Source organism: Ornithorhynchus anatinus, chromosome 1, assembly GCF_004115215.2.
Source record: "Ornithorhynchus anatinus isolate Pmale09 chromosome 1, mOrnAna1.pri.v4, whole genome shotgun sequence".
NCBI lineage: Eukaryota > Metazoa > Chordata > Mammalia > Monotremata > Ornithorhynchidae > Ornithorhynchus > Ornithorhynchus anatinus.
This window is the reverse complement of record NC_041728.1, coordinates 44,188,474-44,214,130: the sequence shown is the minus strand read 5'-3', so window position 1 is coordinate 44,214,130 and position 25,657 is coordinate 44,188,474. Positions and strand designations below refer to the sequence as shown.

At 43.8% G+C, this 25,657-nt stretch overlaps 1 protein-coding gene and 1 non-coding gene across 2 annotated transcripts in view; both read right to left on the bottom strand.

The window, feature by feature from the left end:
* The window catches only part of TSHR (thyroid stimulating hormone receptor), a 94,173-nt gene that overhangs the window by 7,911 nt on the left and 60,605 nt on the right, over positions 1–25,657 (bottom strand). The window contains exons 8-9 of the mRNA XM_029057588.2: positions 23,505–23,573; positions 17,890–17,967 (exon numbers count right to left, since the gene is read on the bottom strand). Of these exons, the coding sequence (XP_028913421.1) occupies positions 17,890–17,967; positions 23,505–23,573 (147 nt within the window). The remainder of the gene's footprint in view (positions 1–17,889; positions 17,968–23,504; positions 23,574–25,657) is intronic.
* LOC114817575 lies at positions 25,241–25,378 on the bottom strand. Its single transcript, XR_003765442.1, has one exon. It is a non-coding gene; the product is annotated as a small nucleolar RNA SNORA7 (small nucleolar RNA).

The following is a 25,657-nucleotide window of genomic DNA, read 5'->3' as shown; positions in this document are numbered from 1 at the left end:
AGTGCCTGGCACTTAGGTCTTAACTAATACCATTAAAAAAAGTTGTGTCGGATATTTACGCAGTGCTTAGTTATGGGACAGAGGAAAGATAAATTTATGATCGTATTTAAGCAAGGCCTTTGCCACACCCCCAGAGTTGGGAGGTGGAGGGTGGAGAAATCAGGCAACCAAAGGGCGACAGTGCTGGCTATTTCTACATTCTCCTAATCCCAGATTCCATATAGAGGAAGCAGGATCAGGTGGGAGAGGAGGTGGAAATAACCCTCTAGACTGTAAGATCATTATGGGCAGGGAAAGTGAATGTTAATTCTGTTGTATTATACCCGCTGCCCCGAGATCTTAGTACAGTGTTCTGCACATAGTAAGCACTCAATAAATACCATTCATTGATCGATTGACCAGTGCTACAGCCAAGTCCTGCTGTATTGGTCCTGCCGGTAGGGACCGAGCAGATGAGTGCATTTAAGGAGCACCCTATATCAGAGAATATATCTTGTCAGGTGGCGAGGTCACACCTAAAGTGGGGTGTGTTCCAACATGCCTGGTTTAAAGTTTGGCAAGAGAATCACGGGGAATGAAAGGATGACAAGGAAAGGCCAATGCAGGTTGCAGAGGAGCTCATGTCACCTATGCCTCCCAGAAGCTCCTGGGGCATTCTGGGAACTTCTCTGCCAATAGTTCCATTGACCTCTGGATGGAATGGAGTTTTCCTCAGAGGGAACTGCAGGGAAAAAGCCTTGGTTCAGTTGTGCGCTGTTTTGATTCCTGCACTGCAGCTCTGGGTCTCCTGACCAAAATCCAGCTGGAATGAGTCCTCCTCATATTGATACCTGTGGCAAAATGGCCGGAGTGACTTCATTTTAAATGGAATTTGTTGAGCGCTTACTATGTGTGAGGCACTATAGTAAGTGTTTGGGTAGAGAAGCAGCGTGGCTCAATGGAAAGAGCACAGGCTTAGGAATCAGGGGTCATGGGTTCTAAACCCGGCTCCTCCACCTGTCAGCTGTGTGACTTTGGGCAAGTCACTTAACTTCTCGGTGCCTCAGTGACCTCATCTGTAAAATGGGGATGAAGACTGTGAGCCCCACGTGGGACAACCTCATTACCCTGTATCTACCCCAATGATTAGAACAGTGCTCAGCACATAGTAAGTGCTTAACAAATACCACCATTATTATTAGATACTATATAATCAAATTGGATACAGCCCATGTCTCACATGGCTGCTCATAGTCATAATTCCCATTTTACAGATGGCGGATCTTAGGTACAAAGAAGTTAAATGGCTTGCCCAAGGTCACCCAGCAGGCAAGTGGCCAAGCGAGGATTAGAATCCAGGTCCTTCTGATTCCCAGGCCTATGAGCCATCCACTAGGCTATGCTGCTTCTCGCAGTTATTGCAATTGCAATCTAAAGCCTTCTCCAAGCAAAATAATAATAATGGTATATATTAAGCACTTACTATGTGTCTAGCACCATTCTAGGCACTAGGGTAGATACAAGTTAATCAAGTTGGACACAATCCTTATCCCACATGGGGCTTACTATCTAAATAAGAAGGAGAACAGACACTGAATCCCCATTTTATAGTTGAAGAAACTGAGGCACAGAGTAGTGGCTTGCCCAATGCACACATCAGGCAATTGGCAAAGCCTTATGGTACCCATGGGACCTGGCAAATTCCATGTAAATTGTCACCCCACTAGCCCAAGCACTTATCTCCCAGTTCATTACATTGCCCTCCTCGCCAGCCTCCCTATCTCTCATCCACTCTTCACTCTGCTGCTGGTATCATTGCTCTCAAACACCATTCTGCTCACATCTTCCTGCTCCACAAAAACCTCCAACGGTTGTCCATCTCTCTCCTCATCAACCAAAAACTCCTGGCTATAGACTTTCATGCACTCAATCAGTTCTCACCCACCCAACTTGTCCTCATTCCTTTCCCTCTCCAACTTTGCTAGCATGCCTCACTCTTCTCCCAGTTAACCTACTCATTGCGCCTCACTCTCATCTTTTTTCAAATTGCATTTGATAAGTACTTTTTATGTGCCAGGCATGGTGCTAAGCGCTGATGTTGGTACAAGCTAAGCATGTTGGACATAGGCCATGTTCCATTTGGGGTTCACAGTCTTAATCCCCATTTTACAGGTGAAGTACAGAGGCACAGAGAAATTGAGGGGTTTGCTCAAGGTCACACAGCAAACAACTGGCAGAGCTGGAATTACAACCCAGGTCCTCTGACTCCCAGCCCTTGTTCTTACCATGTGGAACATGGATTGTGTCCAACGTGATTAGCTTGTATCTACCCCAGTGCTTAGTACAGTGTCTGGCACATAGTAAGAGCTTAACAAATATCCTTAAAAAACTCCAAAAAACTCGATGCAAGGGACTCCCAGGGGAAAGGCATCTCTTGGGCATCAAGTTACCAAAGCACCTACGTTTTAAAGGATATACTCAGTTGCTTGGAATTACATTTGGAAAAAGTATCATGCGGGACAAAGGCTTGCAAAACTATGATCAAATATTTCATTTAGCATGTCATGTTAGCTGACGGTAAAAAAGAGTCCATGGCAGTCTGGGCCTTTGTAGCGGTAACGCCAAGTACTGCTCAAGGGGACAGTTCAGCCAAAATGATTGCAACCCTTCTGACACTTTTGCTAAAACTATATTGCTGCTATAGAAACATTTCCCCAGCTTAAACTTGCTATTTAGGTTCAAAGCTTGACTTTTTGGATGATGAAGAATCTCCCATCCTGAGCAAGTCAAAGTGAAATGGTAGCTCTGAGATGGAATGAATGGCAACTACCAACTGCTAAGATAGAATCTAGTTCTCTTTGCTCAACAAATCATTTCACAAATGTACCCTTCATCCACTTGCCATGTACCAAGGGTTAGCCTTTTAGTCCCAAGTTTTTAAAGAAGACTATTGCTTGTTTCATGGTTGAGACTAAGTCTACTGATTATAATTGCTTTAGACTTCCTTTCCCAAGTCTGGAATGTGAATTTGGGTTGCTATGATGAATAAGTGTAGGGTCCAAGAGGGCAACAGTGAGGCTGGCAGAGACCCACCTGGTTCTCCCACAGTGGAGAGATTTGGGGCTATATATTGTGGCTGTTGAGAAGTCTGCTGGGTGGCCTTAGGCAAGTCACTTCACTTCTTTGAGCCTCCGTTACCTCCTCTGTAAAATGGGGATTAAGACTGTATGAGCCCCATGTTAGGCAGGGACTGTCCAACATGACTTTCTTGTATCCTTGTACCCAGGCACTGTACTAAGTGCTGGGGTGGATAGAAACAAATCTGATTGGGCACAGTCCCTGTTCCAAGTGGGGCTCACAGTCTCGATCCCCATTTTACAGATGAGGTAACCAAGGCACAGAGAAGTGAAGTGACCTACTCAAGATCACACAGAAGATGTGGTGGATTAGAACTCATGTCCTCCTGACTCCTTGGCCCATTCTCTATCACTACACCATGCTCTGAGGTACTCTGGGTCCTTTAAGACTCTCCTGTTAGTTATCAGAGGAATATGTGTGAGGTGGTTGAGGAGCGTTTTGTTTTTTATACTGACTTGTCTAAGAGAGAGTCCAGGTAGCTACCTCTAAATAAGTTGGTGCTAATTGAAAGGGAAACTAGTTCAGGATCCTAATCCAGCATGCTTTTGATTCTACTCAACTGTTAATCAACCAATGATATTTACTGAGTATTTATTTTCTAAAGAGCCTGCTGCTAAATGCTTGGGAGAGCACAACATGGTTCTGCTTCTGGTAGAGCTGTTGACCCTGGGAAGCACCATGGTCTAAGTGGAAAGAGCACAGGCCTGATGTGGGTCAACCTGGATTCTAATCCCAACTCTGAGACACAGACAAGTTTAGTGACTTGCTCAAGTTCACACAGCAGGCAAGTGGCAGTTTCCTTATCTATAAGTGGGGATTCAATACCTGTTCTCCCTCATTAGACTGTGAGCCCCTTGTGGGACAGGCACTGGGTCCAACCTAATTATCCTGAATCCACCCCAGCGTTTAGCATGAATTAAGTCCTTAAATACTACAATTGCTATGACCTGACAGGCTCCTTAGTTACATTTTTTTACACAAAGCCACTATTGTGACCTTAATGTTGGTTAATATTCAAACTGCTTATGAGGACTTTGATCCAAAGCTCCCTTCCTACCCTGCCAGCTCCACTACTGCAGCCCCATTGAGGGCAGACAGGATCCCTGTCATCAGCAATGACTATTATTACACAGTATGCACTTAGTGAATACCATGAAATAAGAAAAAGATGTGATCTTTGTAGCACAAAAGATGTGGGTAAAGCCCCAACAGCAACACCTGGACCTTAACATGGTCCTTACTGATCCCAGAAAAGCATTTCACACCACTACTGGATTAGGACTCTGAAAATCGCCAAGCAAATTTGACTGTCCTGAAAAGATCCTCCACGGTAAATGATGAAACAATGTCCAACCCTTTTCCCATCATTGTCAGAATGAAGCAGGGCTATATGTGCAGAGAAGCAGTGTGGCCTAGTGGAAAGAGCACGGGCTTGGGAGTCAGAGGTCGTGGGTTCTAATCCCAGTTCTGCCACTTGTCTGCTGTGGAACCTTGGGCAAGCCACTTCACTTCTCTGTGCCTCATTTCCCTCATTCATAAAATGGGGATTAAGACTGTAAACCCCACGTGGGACAACTTGATTACCTTGTATCTACCCCAGTGCTTAGAACAGTGCTTGGCACATAGTAAGCGCTTAACAAGTACCACTAATAGTATGTGCTCAGTCTGGGTCTATTCAGCCTATTCTATGTTGTCTTGCTCTGTGCAATGAGAGACTCTCGCTACTCTCCTACACAAACCAGCCTGAACATTTTGCTCCTATAATGCCAATCTTCTTACTGTTTATCTCATCTATCTCACTGCTGACCTCTCACCCATGTCCTGCCTCTGGCATGGATTGCCCTCCCTCCTCAGATCTGACAATTACTCGCCCCCACCTTCAAAACCTTACTGAAGGAACATTTCCTTCAAGAGACCTTCCCTGACTAGCCCTCTTTTCCTTTTTTTCAACCCTGTTCTGTAACTCCTTGACTTGCTCCCTTTAATCATCCTCCCACAGGCCCATAGTACTTATTTACTGTAATTTATTTATTATATTAATGTCTGCCTCCCCCTCTAGACTGTAAGTTCACTGTGGGCGGGGAATGTGTCTGTTATCATGCTGTACTCTCCCAAGTTCTTAGTACAGTGCTCTGCACACAGTAGCACTCAGTAAAGACAAGTGACTGACTGATCCACACTACCACACCATGGTGTCAGAATATATTTCCAAATTCCTGGGAAACACTTCCAACTGGAGAAGTTGAAACAATAGTTCAGGGGTTGCCATGTGAGAAGCAGCCTGGCCTAGTGGAAAAAGAATGAGGCTGGGCGTTGGGGTCCTAATGCCTGTTCTGCCACTTACTTGCCATTTGACCTTGGGCAAATACATTTAACTGTATGCACCTTAGATTCCTCCTCTGTAAAATGGAGATTCAACACCTGTTCTCCCTCCCTCTAAAAGTGTAAATCCCATGTGGGATAGGAACTCTGTCTGATCTAATTATTTTGGATCCATCCCAGTGCTTGCCAGTGTCCAAAGGACATATACAAGAAGAGATGTAAATGGTTATTAATTGTTTTACTGGTTCAGCAAAGCCCAGCAATCTGACAATGTGACTGAAGTAAATCCAAATCATATATCAGCCTACATAAAGGAATCGCTATACACAACCAAAGGTTTTTGTTGACTGTGCAAAGCTGAAAGGAATTTCCCAGTTTTGCTCTTTAGGCAGTACACTGTCCAATGATGCACAGTTGTGAAGAGATAGAAAACAGAATTAAAAAATTAAACATTGGAAGATTGCTTGACAAAGTTGAAGCAGTGTGGCCTAGTGGATAGAACATGGGTCTGGGTAGCAGAAGGACCTGGGTTCTAATCCAGGCTCCACCACTTGTCTGTAGTGTGACCTTGGGCAAGTCACTTATCTGTGCCTCAGTTAATTTATCTGTAAAACAGGGATTAAGACTGTGAGCCTCTTGTGGGACATGGACCATGTCCAAACTGGTTAGTTCGTATCTACTACAGGACTTAGTACAGTGCCTGGCACATGGTAAACACTTAACAAAGACCATCAGATAAAAAATCAAACCTACTCCAGGTGACTCTCAAATCTCCTTAACTCAAAATTCACAAATCTCAAATCCCACAGCCTAAGATCCTGCTTACAGTGTAAGCCCCATGAGACACAGGGACTGTGTCTAACCTGAGTTACTTGTATTTATCCCAGCACACTTAGAGCAGTGCTAAACACATAAAAAGCACTCAAATACCAATGAAAAATAAAAATAAAACTACCACGCTAGCCCCCAAATCTCTTCTTCTCTGCAATTTTGCACCTCCTCCTTCCTCCAGAAGAGCTCAACACTGATGTCCCACTAGCACTTCAAACTTATCTCCAAAACAGAACTCCTAATGTTCCCTCCAAAATCCATCAGTATTGACGATACCACTATCCATTCCAGACAAATGGCAACTCATGAACTTGTCCACAGGTCCATACATACAACAGTATTTTACAATTACCTCACTCTATTCTTCTTAAGTGTCCAGCAGCTTTGTGCAAGAATAATTCAAATGCTAATTTTTACCTTGTCTTACTCAAAGGAGTTCATCTCCAGGAGGGAATCTGGACTTTATGATGTCTCCAAGTCTTTACCTACGCTCTTGCTGGCTCACCAAGGAGAAAGGAACTAATTGGTGGTGACCATGGAGTCAGTCATTTCCCCATACTATCAGGAAGTGAGGTGTGGGGCATGGCTTAGTGGACAGAGTATGGGCCTGGGAGTCAAAAAGACCTGGGTTCTAATCCCATCTGTGCCACATGTCTTCTGTGTGACCTTGGGCAAGTCACTGAACTTCTCTGGGCCTCAGTCACCTCATCTGTAAAATGGGTATTAAGAGTGTGAGCCCCATATGGTACAGGGACTGTGCCCAACCTGATTAACTTGTATCTATCCGAGCATTTAGAACAGTGCTTTGCACATAGTAAGTGCTTAGCAAGTATCATTATTATTATTATTATTATTAACACCTGACATATACCAGGGCTTGCATCATTGAGTCAAAGGGTAAGAAGGGACCCCAACAGGTCATATCTACCAACCCTCTGCCTCTAGGACTTTTCATTTTTAAATCATCCTATAAATGCCTACCTTAAAGGTTGACGGAGAAGGAGAAACTGAAGCCTCCATTGGTTACGCATTCCAGGATCTCACGGCTGGAGCAGATAATTGCCAGTTACAGTGCTCTGGCTTACCTTGGCACTGTGTGTGTGTGGGGGGGGGGGTGAATGGGGGGTGTCTTTTTATTTTCTTCTTTTCCTTTTCAAAGGCTTTGATTTCTCTCTCTAAACAACATTACTCCTTTGGCACATGCCAAGTTCAGCCTCAGACCCTGGCCCAGCAGGAGGTCTGTATTTTCCATATTTGTCGTGTATTTCATGGTTGGTGAATGGCGTACTCCAGTGGCCAAATTGGCGCCTTGTTTCACTCTAAACTGAATCACTGCCATCTCCTCCCTTTCCTGGACTGCTGTTCCAACTGCTGAACTTTTAAAGTAGCTTCATGGCAGTAGTGACCCCATAAAACCTTCCCGAGGGGGAAGTGCAATGTATTAATTAGGAATTAATTGCCTTTCCCCTTGTACTGTCCATGTGAAAACAGGGCTCCTGTTAAAGGACCTAGCTAGTGAGAAGCAGCATAGCCTAGTGGCAAGAGCACGGGTTTGGGAGTCAGAGGATGTATGTTCTAATTCCAGATCTGCCATTTGTCTGCTTCTCTGGGCAGTAAGACCCAGAGCCCCCTGTGGGACAGGGACTATGTCCAACCTGATTACCATGTATCTGCCCCTTTGCTTAGAACAGTGCTTGGCACATAGTAAGCACTTAAGAAATACCATTATTATTATTATTACTGTAATAAGCAAGGATACAATATGAAAATATCAACCAAATCTCTGGCTTCCATCCCCTCTGGGGAGGAAACTACCGAGGGTATTTAGAGATTCCCAACAGGATTTTGAGAAATAGCAACAAATCATTGTGGAATTGGTTAAGAACTTGCTATATGCCATGCACCATATTAAATGCTGGGGTAGATACAAGATCAGTCATATTTACTGAGCACTTTCTGTATGCAGGGCATTGCAGTAAGTGCTTAGGAGAGCACAATATATAACAACAGAACAGAATTGGTAGACACATTCCCAAGGTAATGAGATCAGACCCAGTCCTTGTCCCACATGGGGCTCAGAGTCTAAGGGGATGAAGAACAGATGAGGAAAATTAGGTAGAAACAAGTTAAGTGATTTGCCTGAGGTCACACAGGAAGCAAGCGATAGAACTGAGATTAGAACTCGGGGCTTCAGATTCCCTGTCTTGCATTCTTTCCAGTAGACTCCATCAAAAGTGGTAGTGACTGAGCCTCAGATTTTCTAATACAGTAAGCTGAAACTAGTGCCCATTTTATCGATGATGGTTGAGATGTTTAGGAATGTTATGACAAAGAGGAAATTTTCTTTTATGGAAAAACGCAAACTGGGCAGAGGATATGAGGCCTACAGTCTATTGCAATGTGAAATATATTTTATGCTAACTAAATATACATTTGTCTGAAAAAAGGTATATTTCCTCTCAAAATAATGATGTCTCAATTTCAATTCTTTTTCTTAGTTTGACAGTATTAACATAAAGAGCTTCCTTGTCAGAGGGAATAGATGAGACACAATAACAGAAACAATGAAGTGAGACTAAATCCAAAGGAAAAAGAGAATAGAGGTTCAAGTTTTAGTTTTAGTCCTGTATTTCTAATCCTGGCTCTGCTCCTCGTGTGCTGTGTGACCTTGGGCAAATCAGATCACTTCTGCTGCCTCAGTTACCTCATCTATAAAACCAAGATTAAAACTGTGAGCCCCATGTGGGACAGGGACTGTGCTCAACCTGATTAGCTTGAATCTACCCCAGCGCTTAGTACAGTGCTTGACACATAGTAATCTATAACATATATCATAAAAACAAACCAAAAAAAATTAAAAAAAAAGCACCAGACCCTAAAACTAAATTAGTGAAGCTTTGTTTTGGTATATGAGATTAGGCTGCTGCAGCGTTTTTCCCCTTCAGTCTTTGCATATGCTTTAAATCAAACCCTGTTTTCGATAAATGACCTTGAAACAAACAAAAAAAAATCTAATGGTGGAATGTAGCCACTTCTGGTTTATTGCTAAAATGGTTGGGATCTGCTGTTTGCTTTATGGAAACATGCACAAAACTCAATAATCTGGGTTTTTGTTGGATCTGAAGTTTTCTTCAATGTGATTATTTTACAAGAGGCCGTCATGTCACATTCAGGATAATGGGGCCAGGGATACAAGCTAGAAGCTGGTTAGAATGAGGAATTATCCCACCAATCTCCATGCTCTTTTTTAAAAAAAAATCTGATTTGTTAAGTGCCAGGCACTGTACTAAACGCTGGAGTAGATACAAGTTAATCAGGTTGGACACAATCCTTGTCCCATATGAAGCTCACAATCTTCATAACCATTTTACAGATGAGATAACTGAGGCACACAGAAGTGAAGTGACTTGCTCTAGGTCACCCAGCAGATAAGTGGGGGAGCCAGGATTAGAACCCATGTCCTTCTGACTCTCAGCCCCGTGTTCTATCCACTAGACCATGCTGCCTTTCATCTCCAAAGCCCTACTGAAATCCCATATCCTTCAGGAAGCCTTCTCTTCCTTTCATCTCCCCATCTTATGCCCCCCATGCATTCAAGTCTAAGCTCCCTTATTACTAAGGTGCTGACATACCCATCCAGTACTTTAATACCCATCTTTGTATTCAATTTCCTCCCCTACCTGTAATTTATTTTAATGTCTGTCTCCCTCTGCTAGATTTTAAACTTCTGCATACCAGGGATTGTCTATTGCATTGTACTCTCCCAAGCATTTAGCAATAGTGCTCTGAACACAGTAAGTGCTCAAAAATCAATCATATTTATCAAGCACTTACTGTGTGCAGAGAACTGTACTAGGTGCTTGGGAGAGTACAATATGACAGAGTTGGTAGACATGTTCCCTGCCCACAATGAGTCTAGAGGGGGAAGGGATATCAATAAATGCCAATGAGTGAAATTCTTACAACCCAAGAGTTGGAGACGATGAGAAGTCAGGAACCAAATGTTTTCTAGGAAGGGGGTGAGGGGAAGGGGCTCTTGGAGGCTGTATCTGCTTTCAGAGTTCTCAGCTCATGGCCCTGCAAACAATCTCTGACACGGATGCCTCTTAATGATGTAAAAGTTGCCTACTCCATTCTCACTCCAAAGGAATTGGAAAGCAGTACTTATTATTGGCCTTGGCAGACCTTTCCTACGGTCATATACATTGCTACTGTTTGGTATCTGGACCTATCAGCCTCTTTTTTTCACATGGCAAGATAAGATCAAGAGCGATGAAGTTCTGGAACATTAGTCTGACCCCTGGTGTTGAAGCTATGCTCACCTTAGCATGGTTGTATTGGATGAGACACAGCCAGAGTGAGAAACAGCAGAACAACCCAACGGCTAATGGACAGAGAGCTGAAACTGGGAAGCAGAAAGCAAGGAGGGCAGAGGAAGCATTTTAAGGACCCGTCTACCAACTCTGTTGAATTGTACTCTCCCAAGTTCTCAGTACAGTGCTGTGTACACACAGTAAGTGGTCAACATATGCCATAGATTGAAACAAAGCTTCAGAACAATGCTGCATTTTGGATCAAAATTGGGAGTCAGTTGCTCTAGATGGACCAGAGTGGAACACTCCCATCAAGAAGAGAGAGTGGATTTTCAAGACCAAAAGCTCTGTAAGGACCAAGAGACAGTGAGACTAAAGACTAAGGAGCACCAGGTGCTACAAACCTTAAGCACAACACAACAAGGAACAGCCTTTTGTGAGACCAGTATGGCCAGGACTGTGCATGACACATTGTCTTTGTCAACCCCACACACACTCAGAGGTGAACTTCAATCATAAGGAGAAGGACTGTGACCTAGTGGAAAGAGCACAGATCTGGGAGTCAGATGATCTGGGTTCTAAGGATCTGGGTTCTAATCCCAGTTCCATCACTTGTCTGCTGGGTGACTTTGGGAAAATCACTTCAATCAATCAATCAGTGGATTTTTTTGAAGGGTTACAGTGAGCAGAATACTGTACTAAGCTCTTGGGAGAGCACAGTACAACAGAGTTGGTAGATGTGTCCCCTGCCCCCAAGGAGCTTACTGTCTAGAGAGGGAGACAGACATTAAAATAAATTATAGATTTGTACAAAAGTCCCATGGGGCTGAGGGTGGGGTGCAGTTACCAGCCATGTGACCTTGGGAACTCTCTTAACTTCACCAGCATCCAAGTAAACTTTACTTGCAAAAAAAAGTACATACATCCTTTATTGGCTAGACAGAGAGGCTGGCAGGTCAACTGGGTTGTTTCTAAAGAGCTATTGCCTGTAGAATAAAGAATTCTAAGAATAAAAATAATTGAAAAAGAACATTTTCCAGAGGGACCAAGAAGCAAACTGAGGGATTTTTCTCATTGAATTGCACTTTCCCTCATATCGGGTTTCAAGATGCCGAAAATGCATGCTGCGTACCGAGATAAACTTTTGAACAGTGGAACTTTCCCCTCCCAAGGAAAAAAAATGATGCTGAGGATACTTAACAGTGAGACTGGGGCCAAACCCTCAGCATTGTGGCTCTAACACACAGAGATGTTATGCAACAAATTCTCATCTGGAGAAATCTGCATTTTATAATGTCAATTGGAAGTTATACATAAGTAAAATGTTCCCAGATGAGTGTCAAATAGTTGCAGGGATAGCTGAGATGTCTAAAAATTTGAATCTAATTGCAGGCCCACCTTCATTATCTAGATTGCAGACTCTCTAGACTATAAGCTCATCATTTGCAGGGATATGTCTGCTAATTCTGTTACATTGTACTCTCCCAAAGCTTAGGACAGCGCTCTGAACATATTAACCACTTAATAAATACCATTGATTGATTTTCACCACTGAGTTCCAAGTCACTACAAGTGATTGGAGCTGGCTGCTCCTTCTCAGCTCTTTTGCCTGCTCCTCTGCCTCCCACCCTCTAACTGTGAAAACCCCTCAAGGCTCAGTTCTGGGCCCCTTTCTATTCTCATCTGCTCCCATGGCTTCAACTACCATTGATTTGCAGGTGATTTTTAAAATTATATTTAAGTGCTTACTTGTGCAGGCACTGTTCTAAACACTGGGTAGATACAAGGTAATCAATTTGGTTTTGTCCTACATGGGGCTCACTCTTAATCCCTATTTTTTACAAATAAGGGAACTGAGGCACAGAGAAGTGAAGAGACTTTCCGAGGTCACATGGAAGATCAGTAGTCCAGCCAGAACTAGAACACAAGTCCTTCTGACTCCCAGAGCTGTCCTCTATTCACTAGGCCATGCTTCTTCTACCTCTCCAGCTGACTCTTCTTCTTTGCCGTTTCGCATTTCCTTCTGCCAACGGGACTCCTCTACTTGGATGTCCCATCAACACCTCAAAGAACTCCCCATCTTCCCACCGAAATCCTCACCTACCACAAATTTGCCCATCACGGTAGCAACACTACTATCTTCTGTTGCACTAGCCTGTAACTGTGGCATTATCCTCACTTCACCGCTCTCTTTTGACCCACATATTAAATCATGAAATCTCACTGATTCTATCTTCATGACACCTCTAGAATTCCCCCTTTCCTCTCCATCCAAACTGCAACTCTGCTGATCCAAATACTTTTTATGGTATTTGTTAGGTGCTTACTATGTGTCAAGCACTATTCTCAGCAATGGGATAGATACAAATATATCAGGTTGGACATAGTCCCTGTCCCACTTGGTGCTTGCAGTCTAAGTAGGAGGGAGCACTTATCACATCCCCTCTTGCTGACCTCCCTGCCTCAAGTTTCTCCCCTCCAGTCCATACACTTCTCACACTGCCTGGATCATTTATCTAAAAATAGTTCAAATTCTTGTGTCCCCACTTCTCAAAAACGTTCAATTGTTGTCCATCCATTTCCACAAACAAAATTCCTTGCCATCAACTTTAAAACACTCCATCAGCTCTCCCCCTTCAACCTTACCTTGCTGATTTCCTGAATGCTTTTGGTAGCCAATCTTTTAATAACAACTCCAGAGACACCTGCTGCTGCTTCCTTCCCTTAGACAATTAGGAATCGGGTTGCTTAATGTGCTTGGGGAATGAGTCCTGCAGACTTTGTTTATGAGAAAAACTTTGAGCCAGAGTTTCAGTCGGTGGGGACAGGGAGGCTACTTAGTACAGTGCTCTCCACACAGTGAGAGCTCAATAAATATCACTGATTGATTCTATGATCACAGGGATAGTGTTCTATGAAACTTTCACTTTCTTGCCAAGGGATAGATGTAATGTTAACTGAATGCCATTTACATTTTCCAAAGGTTATGGCTTTATTTCCTGAGAACCTCATCTGATTCCAAATTAAACAAAAAAAACCTGATCAGCAAACGGATTGCAGAAAAGCTTTCACTTATCCAAGGATCATTTGTTCAGGGTCAGAAATGGAAAGATTCCACTATGAATTCCACTAAGGATTCCACTAAGAATCCTCAGCATTTACATCATTGGAAAGTATGATAGCTTGAAAGTCAGAGAGGTAAGATAACTGAATTCTACAATTCAATCATTACATGAATCTTGCATTCTGTAATCCTGCCATGGAATAACAAAAAAGTAAAAATACTCAACATAGAGATGCAGCCTGGCCTGGTAGAAACCTAGAGACCTAGACTCCAGTCCCAGCTGAGTAATCCAGCCACTTTTCTGCTGAGTAACCCTGAGTGGGTCACTTGATTTCTCTGTGCCTCAGTTTCCTCATTTGTAAAATGGGGATTAAATACCTTATTTTCCCTACCTCTTGGACTGAGATTCCCATGTAGGACAGGACTGTATCTGATCTGGTTAGATATTGCATCCTACTGTATTCTATTCCTGAGCTAAGGACATAAATACCACAATTATTATTAGAGATTGAAAAGTACTTAAAAATAGTTATTGTTAGCCCTATAATAGCAATAATAATTAATAATTGTGGCATTTGTTGAGTGCCTACTATGTGCCAAGCACTGTCCTAAGCAGTAGGGGAGATGCAAGATAATCAGGTCAAACACATTCCCTGTCCCACACAGGGCTCAAAATCTAAGTAGACGGGGGAAGAGACATTTAATCTCCATTTTACAGATGAAGTGACTGAGGCACAGAAAAGTTAAGTGATTTGCCCAAGGTCTAACAGCAGTGGCAAGAGCATAATCTTGAGAGTCAGAGTACGCCCCTTGTTGGGCAGGAATTGTTTCTATCTGTTGCCGAATTGTATATTCCAAGCACTTAGTATAGTGCTCTGCACACAGTAAGTGCTCAATAAATATGATTGAATGAATGAAAGGGGTTCTAATCCTGGCCCCACCACTTGTCTGCTGTGTGACCTTGGATAAGTCACTTAACTTCTCTGTGCCTCAGTTACCTCATCTGTAAAATGTGGATTAAAACTGTGAGCCACATTTGGGAAAGGGAATGTGTCCAACCCGATTACCTTGTACTTACCCCAGTGCTTTAATCAGTGCTTGACACATAGTAAGTGCTTACCAAATACCATAATTATTATTATTACATGGCAGAGGCAGGATTAGAACCCAGACTCTCTGACTCTCATGCCCGTGCTCTTTCCACCCTCTAGACTACAAGCTTGTTTTCTAGACTGTAAACTCAATGTGGGCAGGGAATGTGTCTGTTATACTGTTGTTCTCTCCAGCACCTTAGTATGGTACTCTACATACAGTAAGCGCTGAATAAATACGATTGATTGATTAGGCCATGCTGTTCCCTATCCTACTGCAGGTATAATTAATTAATTACACTGCAGGTATAATTAATTAATTACACTGCAGGTATAATTAAGGGGACATAATATGTCTCCATACAAATGTGAACCAATCTGAAAACTTCCCCTCCCTCCAGATCTAGTAACAGCTGGAGCCAAGGGTCAGGCAGAAATAAGTCTGAAATGAGATCATGCTTGGCATGCAGAGAAATCTGCAAAGTAGCCTGCCTGTCCCCACCGACTGAAACTCTGGCTCAAAGTTTTTCTCATAAACAAAGTCTGCAGGACTCACTCCCCAAGCACATCAAGCAACCCGATTCCTAATTGTCTAAGGGAAGGAAGCAGCAGCAGGTGTCTCTGGAGTTGTTATTAAAAGATTGGCTACCAAAAGCATTCCCCACCTAGCCACTCTGGCCTGCTGCCTCTCTGGTTAACTGACAGCAAAATAGAGGATATTAGACCTTGGAACCCCAGAAATGTTAGGTAGCATATCTTAGTGGGAAGCAGAGTGGCTTAGTAGTTAAAGCACAGGCCTGGGAGTCAGAAGGACCTGGTTTCTAATCCCAACTCTGCAACATGTCTGCTGTGTGACCTTGGGCAAGTTACTTAACTTCTCTGTGCCTCAGTTACCTCATCTGTAAAATGGAGATAAGAGTGTGAGCCCCATTTGGGGTAGGGACTGTGTCCAACTTGATTAACTTGTATCTATCTCAGTACAGTGCTTCCACATAGTAAGCACTTAAAAAGTACATACAAACACACCCACTGCAGGTGGCAGCTGATAAATTCTTTCCTTGCATCATTGCTCTTCTGGCTCCTTCAGTAAATCACTATTTCCCAAATCTATCTTCATTTAGCCCCAAATCAGTGTAGCTTCATTTAGGGAAAACCTGTGGCATGATGGTGAGATCAATGTGGCTTATTACAGATTGGGCAACCACACAATTCAGTTTCATCAAAGGCCGGTTTCTGAGCCACTTCTACATGTCCAGGGTCCAGATAAGTCGGAGTATCATTTCCGTCCTCACCACCATCCTCTTCGCTGCTTCCTCTGACTTCTGACCTGACTGCTTACTAGATGGAGGCACCAGGGGAGAAGTGAGTAGGTTGGGGGGCATTACGCTTCATCAACTCAGCTTAATTTTTGCCATGGATACTCTTTGCCACCTCAGGATCATGGATGAGAGTTGGCATCCCCAAGTCATCAAATACAAGGCCTGTTATCAAAGTCTTTGAAAAGAGCCAGTTTTTGGCAGGTCAGGGAGAAGATCAATTAATCAATCAGTTAAGCAATTGTCACTGTGGGCAGGAAATGTGCATATTAACCCTGTTATACTGCACTCTCCCAAGTGCTAAGTGAAGTGGTCTGCATAGAGAATGCACTCAATAAATACAATTGATTGAGTGCTTATTGTGTGCCAAGCACTGTACTAAGTGCTTGGGAGAGTACAATGTAACAAAGTTGGTAGACACATTCCCTACCCACAAAGAGTTTACAGTTTGGAGGGGGAAATAGAAATAAAACTAAATTAAGGATGTGTATATAAATGCTGTGGGGCTGAGGGCGGGGTGAATAAAAGTTTCATATCTAAGTGCAAGGGTGGTGCAGAAGGGAGAGGGTGTAGAGTAAATGAGGGGATTAGTTGGGGAATCACTCTTGCAGGACATGTGATTTTAATGAGGCTTTGAAGGTGGGGAGAGTAATCATCTGTTGGATATGAAGGGGGAGGGAGCTTCAGGACACAGGCAAGACATGAGCAAGGGGTCAGTGATGAGATCAACAAGATCGAGGTATGTGAATTGGTTGTTGTTAGAGGAACAAGGTCAATGTGTTGTGGTGTAGTAGGAAATCAGGGAGATAAAGTAGCATGGTGGATGGTGACAGTGCTTTAAAGCCTATAGAAAGGTGTTTCTGTTTGACCTGGAGGTTACTGAGGATATAATAACGTTGGTATTTGTTAAGCACTTACTATGTGCCGAGCACCATTCTAAGCGCTGGGGTAGATACAGGGAAATCAGGTTGTGCCATGTGAGGGGTAGATACAGGGTAATCAGATTATGCCATGTGAGGCTCGCAGTTTTCAACCCCATTTTACAGATGAGGTAACTGAGGCCCAGAGAAGTTGAGTGACTTGCCCACAGTCACACAGCTGACAGGTGGCAGAGCCAGGATTCAAACCCATGACCTCTGACTCCCCAGCCCGTGCCCTTTCCACTGAGCCACGCTGCTTCTCAGATATGGAATCTCTGTTACTGAAAACCAACACTGGGAAAGTTGATTTAAGCCAAGCTCTTCAGAGCTGAAGGCTACTCTTCTTTGCCTGTTTTACCCCTTCCCTTTTCCTAACATTGCAGCTCCTTCCAAAGAGAAAGACCTAGCCTCATGGATGCACAGGATCCATGAAGCAAATGTCATTTAGCCCTCTATAGCCAATCTAGGAGGGTGGGGTAGAAATCAAGAGCCAAGTCAAGTATCCTGGGACAATTGAATTTTTCAGTCTTACAGTACAACATTCATTACCTTTGTTAGTTGGAGAATGTCAAGCAGGATAACCTTACCGAGCAACATAAAGAGTTCACTTTTTTTTTTTAATGATGTTTGTTTAGAACTTACTATATGTTAAGCACTGTACTAAACACAGGCCAATCAGGTTGGACATAGTCCATGTCCAGCATGGGATTCCCAGTCTTAACTGCCTTTACAGATGAGGTGAAGTGACTTGATGAAGGCCATACAACCAATAAGTGGAAGAGGCTGCAATTAGAATCCAGGTCCTTAGACTCCTAGGCCCATGCTCTATCCACTAGGTTATGCTGACTTTTTCTCTCTTGCTGTCGCTCTCTCTCTCTCCTCTTCCCCTGCCAGCCTTTTTAATTCCTTACTCACAGCAGGTTTGGTCCACTGTAGGTCCCCCAAAATGCATCCTCATCAATAACAGTCAGGTATTTGTTCTTGTGCAGGTAACTGTAAACAGAAATAAAAACAAAACTATATTGTACTAAAGACAAAGGTGATAGAATGACATTCAGATAATTCCAAGTACATAGGCAGTAAGGGTGCTAAAGAACCTACTGAATAGAGTACTGAAATAGAGAAGCAGCATGGCATAGTTGATAGATCACAGTCCTGGGAGTCAGAAGGTTATGGGTTCTAATCCCAGATCCACCACTTGTCTGCTGTGTGACTTTGGGCAAGTCACTTTACTTCTCTGGGCCTCAGTTTTATTATCTGTAAAGTGGGGATTGAGACTGTGAGCCCCAGTGGGACAGGGACTGTGTCCAACCCAATTTGCTTATATCTATCCCAGCATTTATTACAGTGCCTGGCACATAGTAAGCACTTAAATGCCCAAATTATTATTACTATTTTATTATTATAAATCTGGGTGAATGATACAGATCATAATGTATGTCAAAGAACTTGGAACACTCTTCCCTAGTCTGGTGGTTCTCCTGAAGGGGAAGAAATTAAATGCTGTTAGACTGACATTCAGCTATCACATATGGCTGGGGCTGGGATTCATCATCTCACATCAGGATCAGAATGATAAAAAATGAGATCCCGGATTCTCACTCTGGCCTCACCAGAAGAATATACTGGCACTTAACAGACTCTGCTTCCCATGGTCACTCAATAGAGAGAGCCCAGATCCGGTACTGGATTTGATCCATGAAGCTAAATCTTGGGACTACTTGGGTACCATTTTCCTCACTTTTTTCCCACAAATCCCTCAGACTGCATATAGATTTCTTCATATTCTATGGCCTCCTGAAACCCCACCTGCTCCCACCATGATTAACTCTCACCAGTCCAGTTCATATCCATCTCTAGTCCATATACAGGTATTTCTTCCTGTCCTCAATACTTGTATGCTCATTCAATTGTACACCTATCTATTTATAAATCTCTTTTAGGTCTGACTCCCCCTATTAGAGTGTAAACTCCTTCTAGTGGGCAGGGAATACATCACTTAAGTCTGTTGAACTTAGGTTCTTAGTATGGTGCAATGCATCCAGTAGTGCTCACTATTATATTATGTTACATTGTTATACTGCACTCTGCCCAGCACTTAGTACAGTGTTGTGCATACAGTAAGTGCTCAATAAATGTGACTGACTAAATACTACTGCTCTGGCTGTTGCACATGGAAAAGCTGTGTGTTTTTCCTGGGGATCTTGGGAAGAATGAGAATCATACTGGGGGAAGGCAGGGTGTGTAGTTGTACCTCAAATGAAGAAAAACATGTTTTATTGAGAAAGGGCCTATGTGACTTCCTAAAATCTCTTCCCTTTCCTCTTTCCTCTTTTCCACTTTTAATCCCCATTTTACTGATGAAGTAACTGAAGCTCAGAGAAGTTAAGTGACTTGACCAAAGTCACACAGCAGACAAGAGGCAAAACCGGGATTATAACTCATATCCTCTGCCTCCTAAGCCCATGCTCTTTCCACTACGCCATGCTGCTTCTTGCTGCTGTGTGATTCCTGACACAGCCGGCAGAGAACTGGACTCCTTTATATCTACCTTAGTGGAACCCACTGGATCAGTTCACAACCCTCATCTCAGCGCCTCCATGACTTTTTGTTTGTCAGGGCCTGTGAAACAATAGCCCATTCTCTAACCTCCTAGACTTCCTAGAATCTATTCCCTTTCCTTTTTTTTAGATGACAGTAATTATGAGTTTATCCTAAAACTGTCCATCCCTGCCAGTGAAAACCTGCTTGCTTAATCACTAGAAATTATTTTACAGCTAGATAAGTGCTTGTCCAATTTAGCAAGATTTCTCTCCGAAATTTAAGACACCACCGGGAATAATAAAGCTGGATGATAAGAACTCAAATCTGCCAGGAAGTCTATCGAAGATCGTAAACCAAAGAACCAGCCAGAGTCCAATAGGATGTTAGGGATACACTTGGGGTAGGGGCTGCTGGGCTGGCAGCCAGTTGGAATAGGAATGAACCGGACCATTAGTAGGATGGATTGTCTAATATTAACTTGGTTCCGTGGTTCAAACATACTGAATTATATAATAATTAAGCAATTTGAAAGAGGGAAACAAATGCAGATTCCTGTTTTGACAAGGGTATTTCCGGGCCCTGCCTGATTCTCCTCACCGCTCTTCCATCCCCTCTGCAGCTTTTGGCCTTGACACTGCTTATTTTCTTCCAAATCCAAAGATGAGTAAACCCACCAGATGGAGGGGAAGGGTTTTAAAATCTAGCTTTCCCCCATTAGGCCTGGGAAACTAGGGTGGTCCCAGGCAAGCTTCCCCTCTGAACTGGCAAGGCCCCTTTGGATCACTAGCTACATTCCCGTGATTGTTTTAGTTCTGGAGACATCAAGTTTAGTGGCATTACATGACTACACCTTCCCCACAACCTCCAGTTCCCTCTGGAATGACACTCTGGCTAATTGCCTGGGTAGAGACCCAAGACCGTGGCCAGCTACTCTAGACTGGTGTTTTACAGAAAGGTGATCTGCAATGCTCCATCTCTGCTGCGAATAAAGAAGAAATGGGATTAAATTGCCCAGGGGAAACTAAATTGCCCAGGGGAAACCCTGACACACCCCTCTCCTGTCTCCTGAGCCTTTGTGCTTCCTTTCCTCTTAGTATGGGCATCATGTCTAAAGGGGAGCCTGAAAGGAAGCACTGTGACCTAGTGGAAAGAGCATGGGACTGGGAGTCAGAGGACGTGGGTTCTAATCCTGGCTCTGCCACATGTCTGCTTTATGACCTTGGGCAAGTCATTTCTCTATGCCTCAGATACCTCATCTGTTAAGTGGGGATTGAGATTGTGAGCTCCACATGGGACAGAGACTGTGTCCAACCTGATTTGCCTGTATCCACCTAGCACTTAATACAGTGCTTGGAACCCAGTAAGTGCTTAAAAAATACCACAGTTATTATTATTTTCTGAACCTTTTGGGATAGGCCCAGGATGGGGCAGTCACCCGATCTGATATTGGGGCTCTGAGACTCTGAGGCAGTTCCAGAGGTAAAGGAGCTGCCCAGCAGAGATGGGGAAGAGCAGCTATGGACTCAACAGACCCTCCCTGAGTACCCTGGGTGTGGTAAATGTGCTCTTGATGATAATAATAATAATTATGGTATTTCTTAAGCACTTACTCTGTGCTAAGCAGCGTTCTAAGTGCTGGGGTAGATTCAGGGTAATCAGGTTGCCCAACGTGGGGCTCACACTTTTAACCCCCATTTTACAGATGAGGTAACTGAAGCACAGAGAAGTTAAGTGACTTGCCCAAGGTCACACAGCAGACAAGTGGTGAAGCTGGGATTAGAACCCATGTCCTCTGACTCCCAAGCCCATGCTCTTTCCTTTAAGCCATGCTGCTTCTCGCTGCTGTGTGATTCCTGACACACCCGGCAGAGAACTGGACTCCTTTATATCTACCATGGTGAAATCCCCTGGGTCAATCCACAACCCTCACCTCAGAGCCTCCATGGCTTTTTGTTTGTCAGGGCTTGTGAAACAATAGCCCACCCTCTAGCTTCATCATCACTTTCCATGGTATTTACTGACCAACTCTTTCGATCCCAGCATTGCACCAGGAAAACTGTATAGTCCTGAACTTCCAGAGGAAATCAGAGCTGAAATCTGGAAATACGTGGAGCTGGAAGGGAGATGGACCCATTATGGTACTAGATGGGTGACGGTAGGTGAATGTGCCACTCTGGCATGGCCCTAACTACCAGGCAGAACTGTTCAGCCGTAGTGGGGTAGTGCACATCATTTTTCAATCCTCCAGGGGCCACAGATCCATCCTTCAATTTCTGTTCCAGTGAAGAGCAAAGCAAAATTTTCTGGGAGAGGAGAGGAATGGGAGAGAGTCTGTGGACTACAAGCAACCCTAGCAGAAAGGCCTTGTAATGTGAAGAGCACTGGTCTGTGAGTCAGGGAGTCTGGGTTCTAATCCCAGTTCCACCACTTGCCTCCTGTGCGATTCCACCACTTGCCTCCAGTGTGATCTACAGCAAGTCATTTAAATTTCAGTTTCCTCAACTATAGAATGGGGATTCAATACCTGGTTTTCTTCCTCCTCACACTGTGAGCTCCATGTGGCCCAGCGACTGTGTCCAACCTGATTATCTTCTATTTACCCCAGAGACTGGAAATTGCTTGGCATAAAATAAGCATTTTAATACCACAATTATTATTATTATTACGATGACCAAAAGCAAAGTCTCTCACAGCTTCTTAGAATCAAAAGCATCAGAATAAGACAAAACGGTGGAATATGAAATCCAAGGTAAGACTGACGGATTGCCAGGTTGAAAGGCATTTGGAAAGGCTGGACAATGTATATTTTCTTAGGAGGAAAGGTAGGGTGGAATTTAGAAGCAACTTCCAGCAGACAGAATAGAAAATGACTCCCTTCCTGAAAATGTGTGAGGAAAAAAAATAAGCAAAGAATCTGAAACTCTAAGTCAAGTTAAAACTCCATCAACACTCCTTTAGCCTAAATTTCTATCTTACCCTCATGTCTGCAACCACCTCCACACATAAGAGGACATCAATTCACTCCATTAATTTTAGGCAACTTTGCCTCTCAATATAAATCTTTTCTCTCCTTTATTCAAGGACAGTGGTGTTTTTGCTGCATGTAATAATGTTGGTATTTGTTAAGCGCTTACTATGTGCTGAGCACTGTTCTAAGTGCTGGGGTAGTCACAGGGGAATCAGGTTGTCCCACGTGGGGCTCACAGTCTTAATCCTCATTTTACAGATGAGGTAACTGAGGCGCCAAGAAGTGAAGTGACTTGCCCAAAGTCACACAGCTGACAAGTGGCCGAGCCGGGATTCGAACCCATGAACTCTGACTCCAAAGCCCGTGCTCTTTCCACTGAGCCACGCTGCTTCTCAATAGCTTTATCCTCAATGAGGACTGCTGTTCCAGGGACAAAGATGCAACTACCACTACTGTCAGTTCTGCTGCTCCCAGTTGTTCCCAGTGAAATCTGCCCCCTCGCTTGCCAATCAGTATCTCACTAGGCAATGAGCCTGGCTGCTGGAAAAAGCACAGCTTTAGGAATCAAAGAGATCTGGGCTTTAGTCCCAGCTCCACTGGTGTTCAGTCATCAGGAGACCAGGTTTTTGTTTTGTTTTGTTTTTATGGTTCTTGTTCCAGGCACTGTACAAAGTGCTGGGATAGGCATGAGTTAGACTGAACACAATCCCTGTCCCCCATGGGGCTCACAGTTTTAATCCCCATTTTACAGATGAGGGACCTGAGGCCCAGAGAAGTGAAGTGATTTGCCCAAGGTCACAAAGCAGAAAAGTCACAGAGCCAGGATTAGAATCTAGGTCATTTCTTCCCTTGTTATATTGCCCTCATCTTAAATTCACCTAAGCCTTAATTTGGCTATCTCAAATTCGCCATCTCTGGCAAATGGTCCTAAGGAGCAAAACTGAAAGCAGGTTAAGCAGATTGGCTCCCAGCCCCCACCCTAGCTATGGTCAGTATCCACTGGTAATTCTGTACTTACACAGCATCCAGCTTTGTGCCATTGAAAGCATGTTCTTCAATCCAAGTAAAGCCATTATTATAGAGTTTCCTGTATACAACAAAGAAAAAGGATTGTGAAGTGCCAGGCTACTTCCACACCAGTAGAACATTCATGGAGTTGAAAACAAAGACAAAGTATAAGACCACCATTAATGTGTTGATTCTTGAAACGCCTCAGGGAAACCGATTTGTATGATCTTCTTCTTAAAGGTGAGAGAACTGAGTGACTTACATATTGGCCACCCAGCAAATTCATTCATTCAACCATATTCATTGAGCTCTTATTGTGTGCAAAACACTGTACTAAGCACTTGGGAAAGTATCAGCTGAAGAATTTGTAAAATCTCCTACCTGCCTCTGGGGCAGGTCGAAGTCTCTTTGAAGACACCAAGAGGAGGGAGCTCTGATGCAACTCCATCCATGGAGGACCCTAAGCCCTCGGTGTCTCTCTGCCATGAGTGGGAGAGAAGTGGGGACCCAATAGGCAAATCCCAATTCTTCCAGCCCTTGGATCACTACCACCGCCTTCCGGCTCAGAAGTAAACACTCCCGACCAGAAAGGGGATAATTCAGGGTTTAGGAGGTGCTGCCCGATTCTGAGGTTGGTTGAAGGAAGCTCGGAAGAATCTAATCTCCCTCAGTTTCCCAGGGAAACATGTTCACCCAACAACTGAGGGTCACTCAACCCAGACAGGGCGAGGGGTTTAGAGCTCTAACTGTGTTTTTCAATAAGAAAATGATCTGCACAAATTAATTAGGTAACAAATAGAAAGGAACTCTGATCCCAAAACTTCTTTGCCTTCTCCCTAATGCATTCCCCTCCCTGGACACCCTCTTTCCTTCAGGCACCACACACATTCCTCTAAACCATCCCCTTGGCCTCACTTGAGGCAACCCAGTTTTGGGTTTGCCCCTTTTGGAAACTTTTTTAAAAATGGCATTTGTTAAGTGCTTACCATATGCTGAGCACCCTACCAAGTACTGGGGCAGATATAAATTAATCAGGTCGGAGATAGTCCCTATCTCTAACAAAGCTCACAGTCTAAATAGGAGGGAGAAAGGGTATGTCATCCCCATTTTACAGTTGAAGGAAGGGAGGCACAGAGAAGTTAAGTGACTTGCCCAAGGTCACACAGCAGGCAAGTGGTAGAGCCAGGATTAGAACCCAGGTTCTCTGACTGCCAGGCCCATGCTCTTTCCATTAGGCCATGCTGCTAGGATCCTCCCCTCAGGACATTGCTTTAGGCCAGGGTCAACCTCTTGTCGATCCTCATAATTGATCCAACATTTCCCCCACTCAGAGGCAGCTGCCTCGCTTCTCAAGGATCCTTACCTCTGATCCCCAACCCAGAGCCATCTCCCCTGTGCCTGATTCTCAGTCTCAGTGCAATTAAAATAGCCCAGGGCCTTCTCCCCAGTGAACTACATCCCCCTTTTCCCAAACCTTGTCTGTGACTGCCTATCTTCCAGGTAGAGCCAACATCTAATTGTCTTGTCTTATGCTGTCGAGCCATTTCCGACCCATACCGACTCCATAGACACATCTCTCCCAGAACACCCCACCTCCCTCTGCAATCATCTGGTAGTGTATCCATAGAGTTTTCTTGGTCAAAATATAGAAGTTGTTTACCATTGCCTTTTTCTGTACAGTAAACTTGAGCCTCCGCTTTCGACTCTCTCTCCCATGCTGCTGCTGGCCAGCACAAGTGAGTTTGGACTTGTAGCAGATTGCCTTCCACTCACTAGTCACTGGCCAAGCTAGGAATGGAGTGGGTATGCCTCTGCTTGACTTTCCCTCCCATAGACGAGACTGGTAGACTACTGGAAACTCTCCAGGTACCATCCTGAGAGGGGAACATCTAATTAAATGGCATTTAAGCAGACTTAGCTTTCCCTTGGGTAGGAGGGAATCCCAAAATATGAGGTTATTCCCATTTCAGTAACTTCTGATATTTTCTTATCCCCACCCTCACCCCCATCTCTATGTGTTGGGGCTTTCTGGAGTGACTGCTACAGCCCTCCCTTTCAACAACCAGCCAGGCTCCAGGTATACAGGGCACTTCATTATGCTCTGAATGACATGCCAACCAGGACAAATCAGCAGATACATTACAACCACTAAAAGTTCTTCAA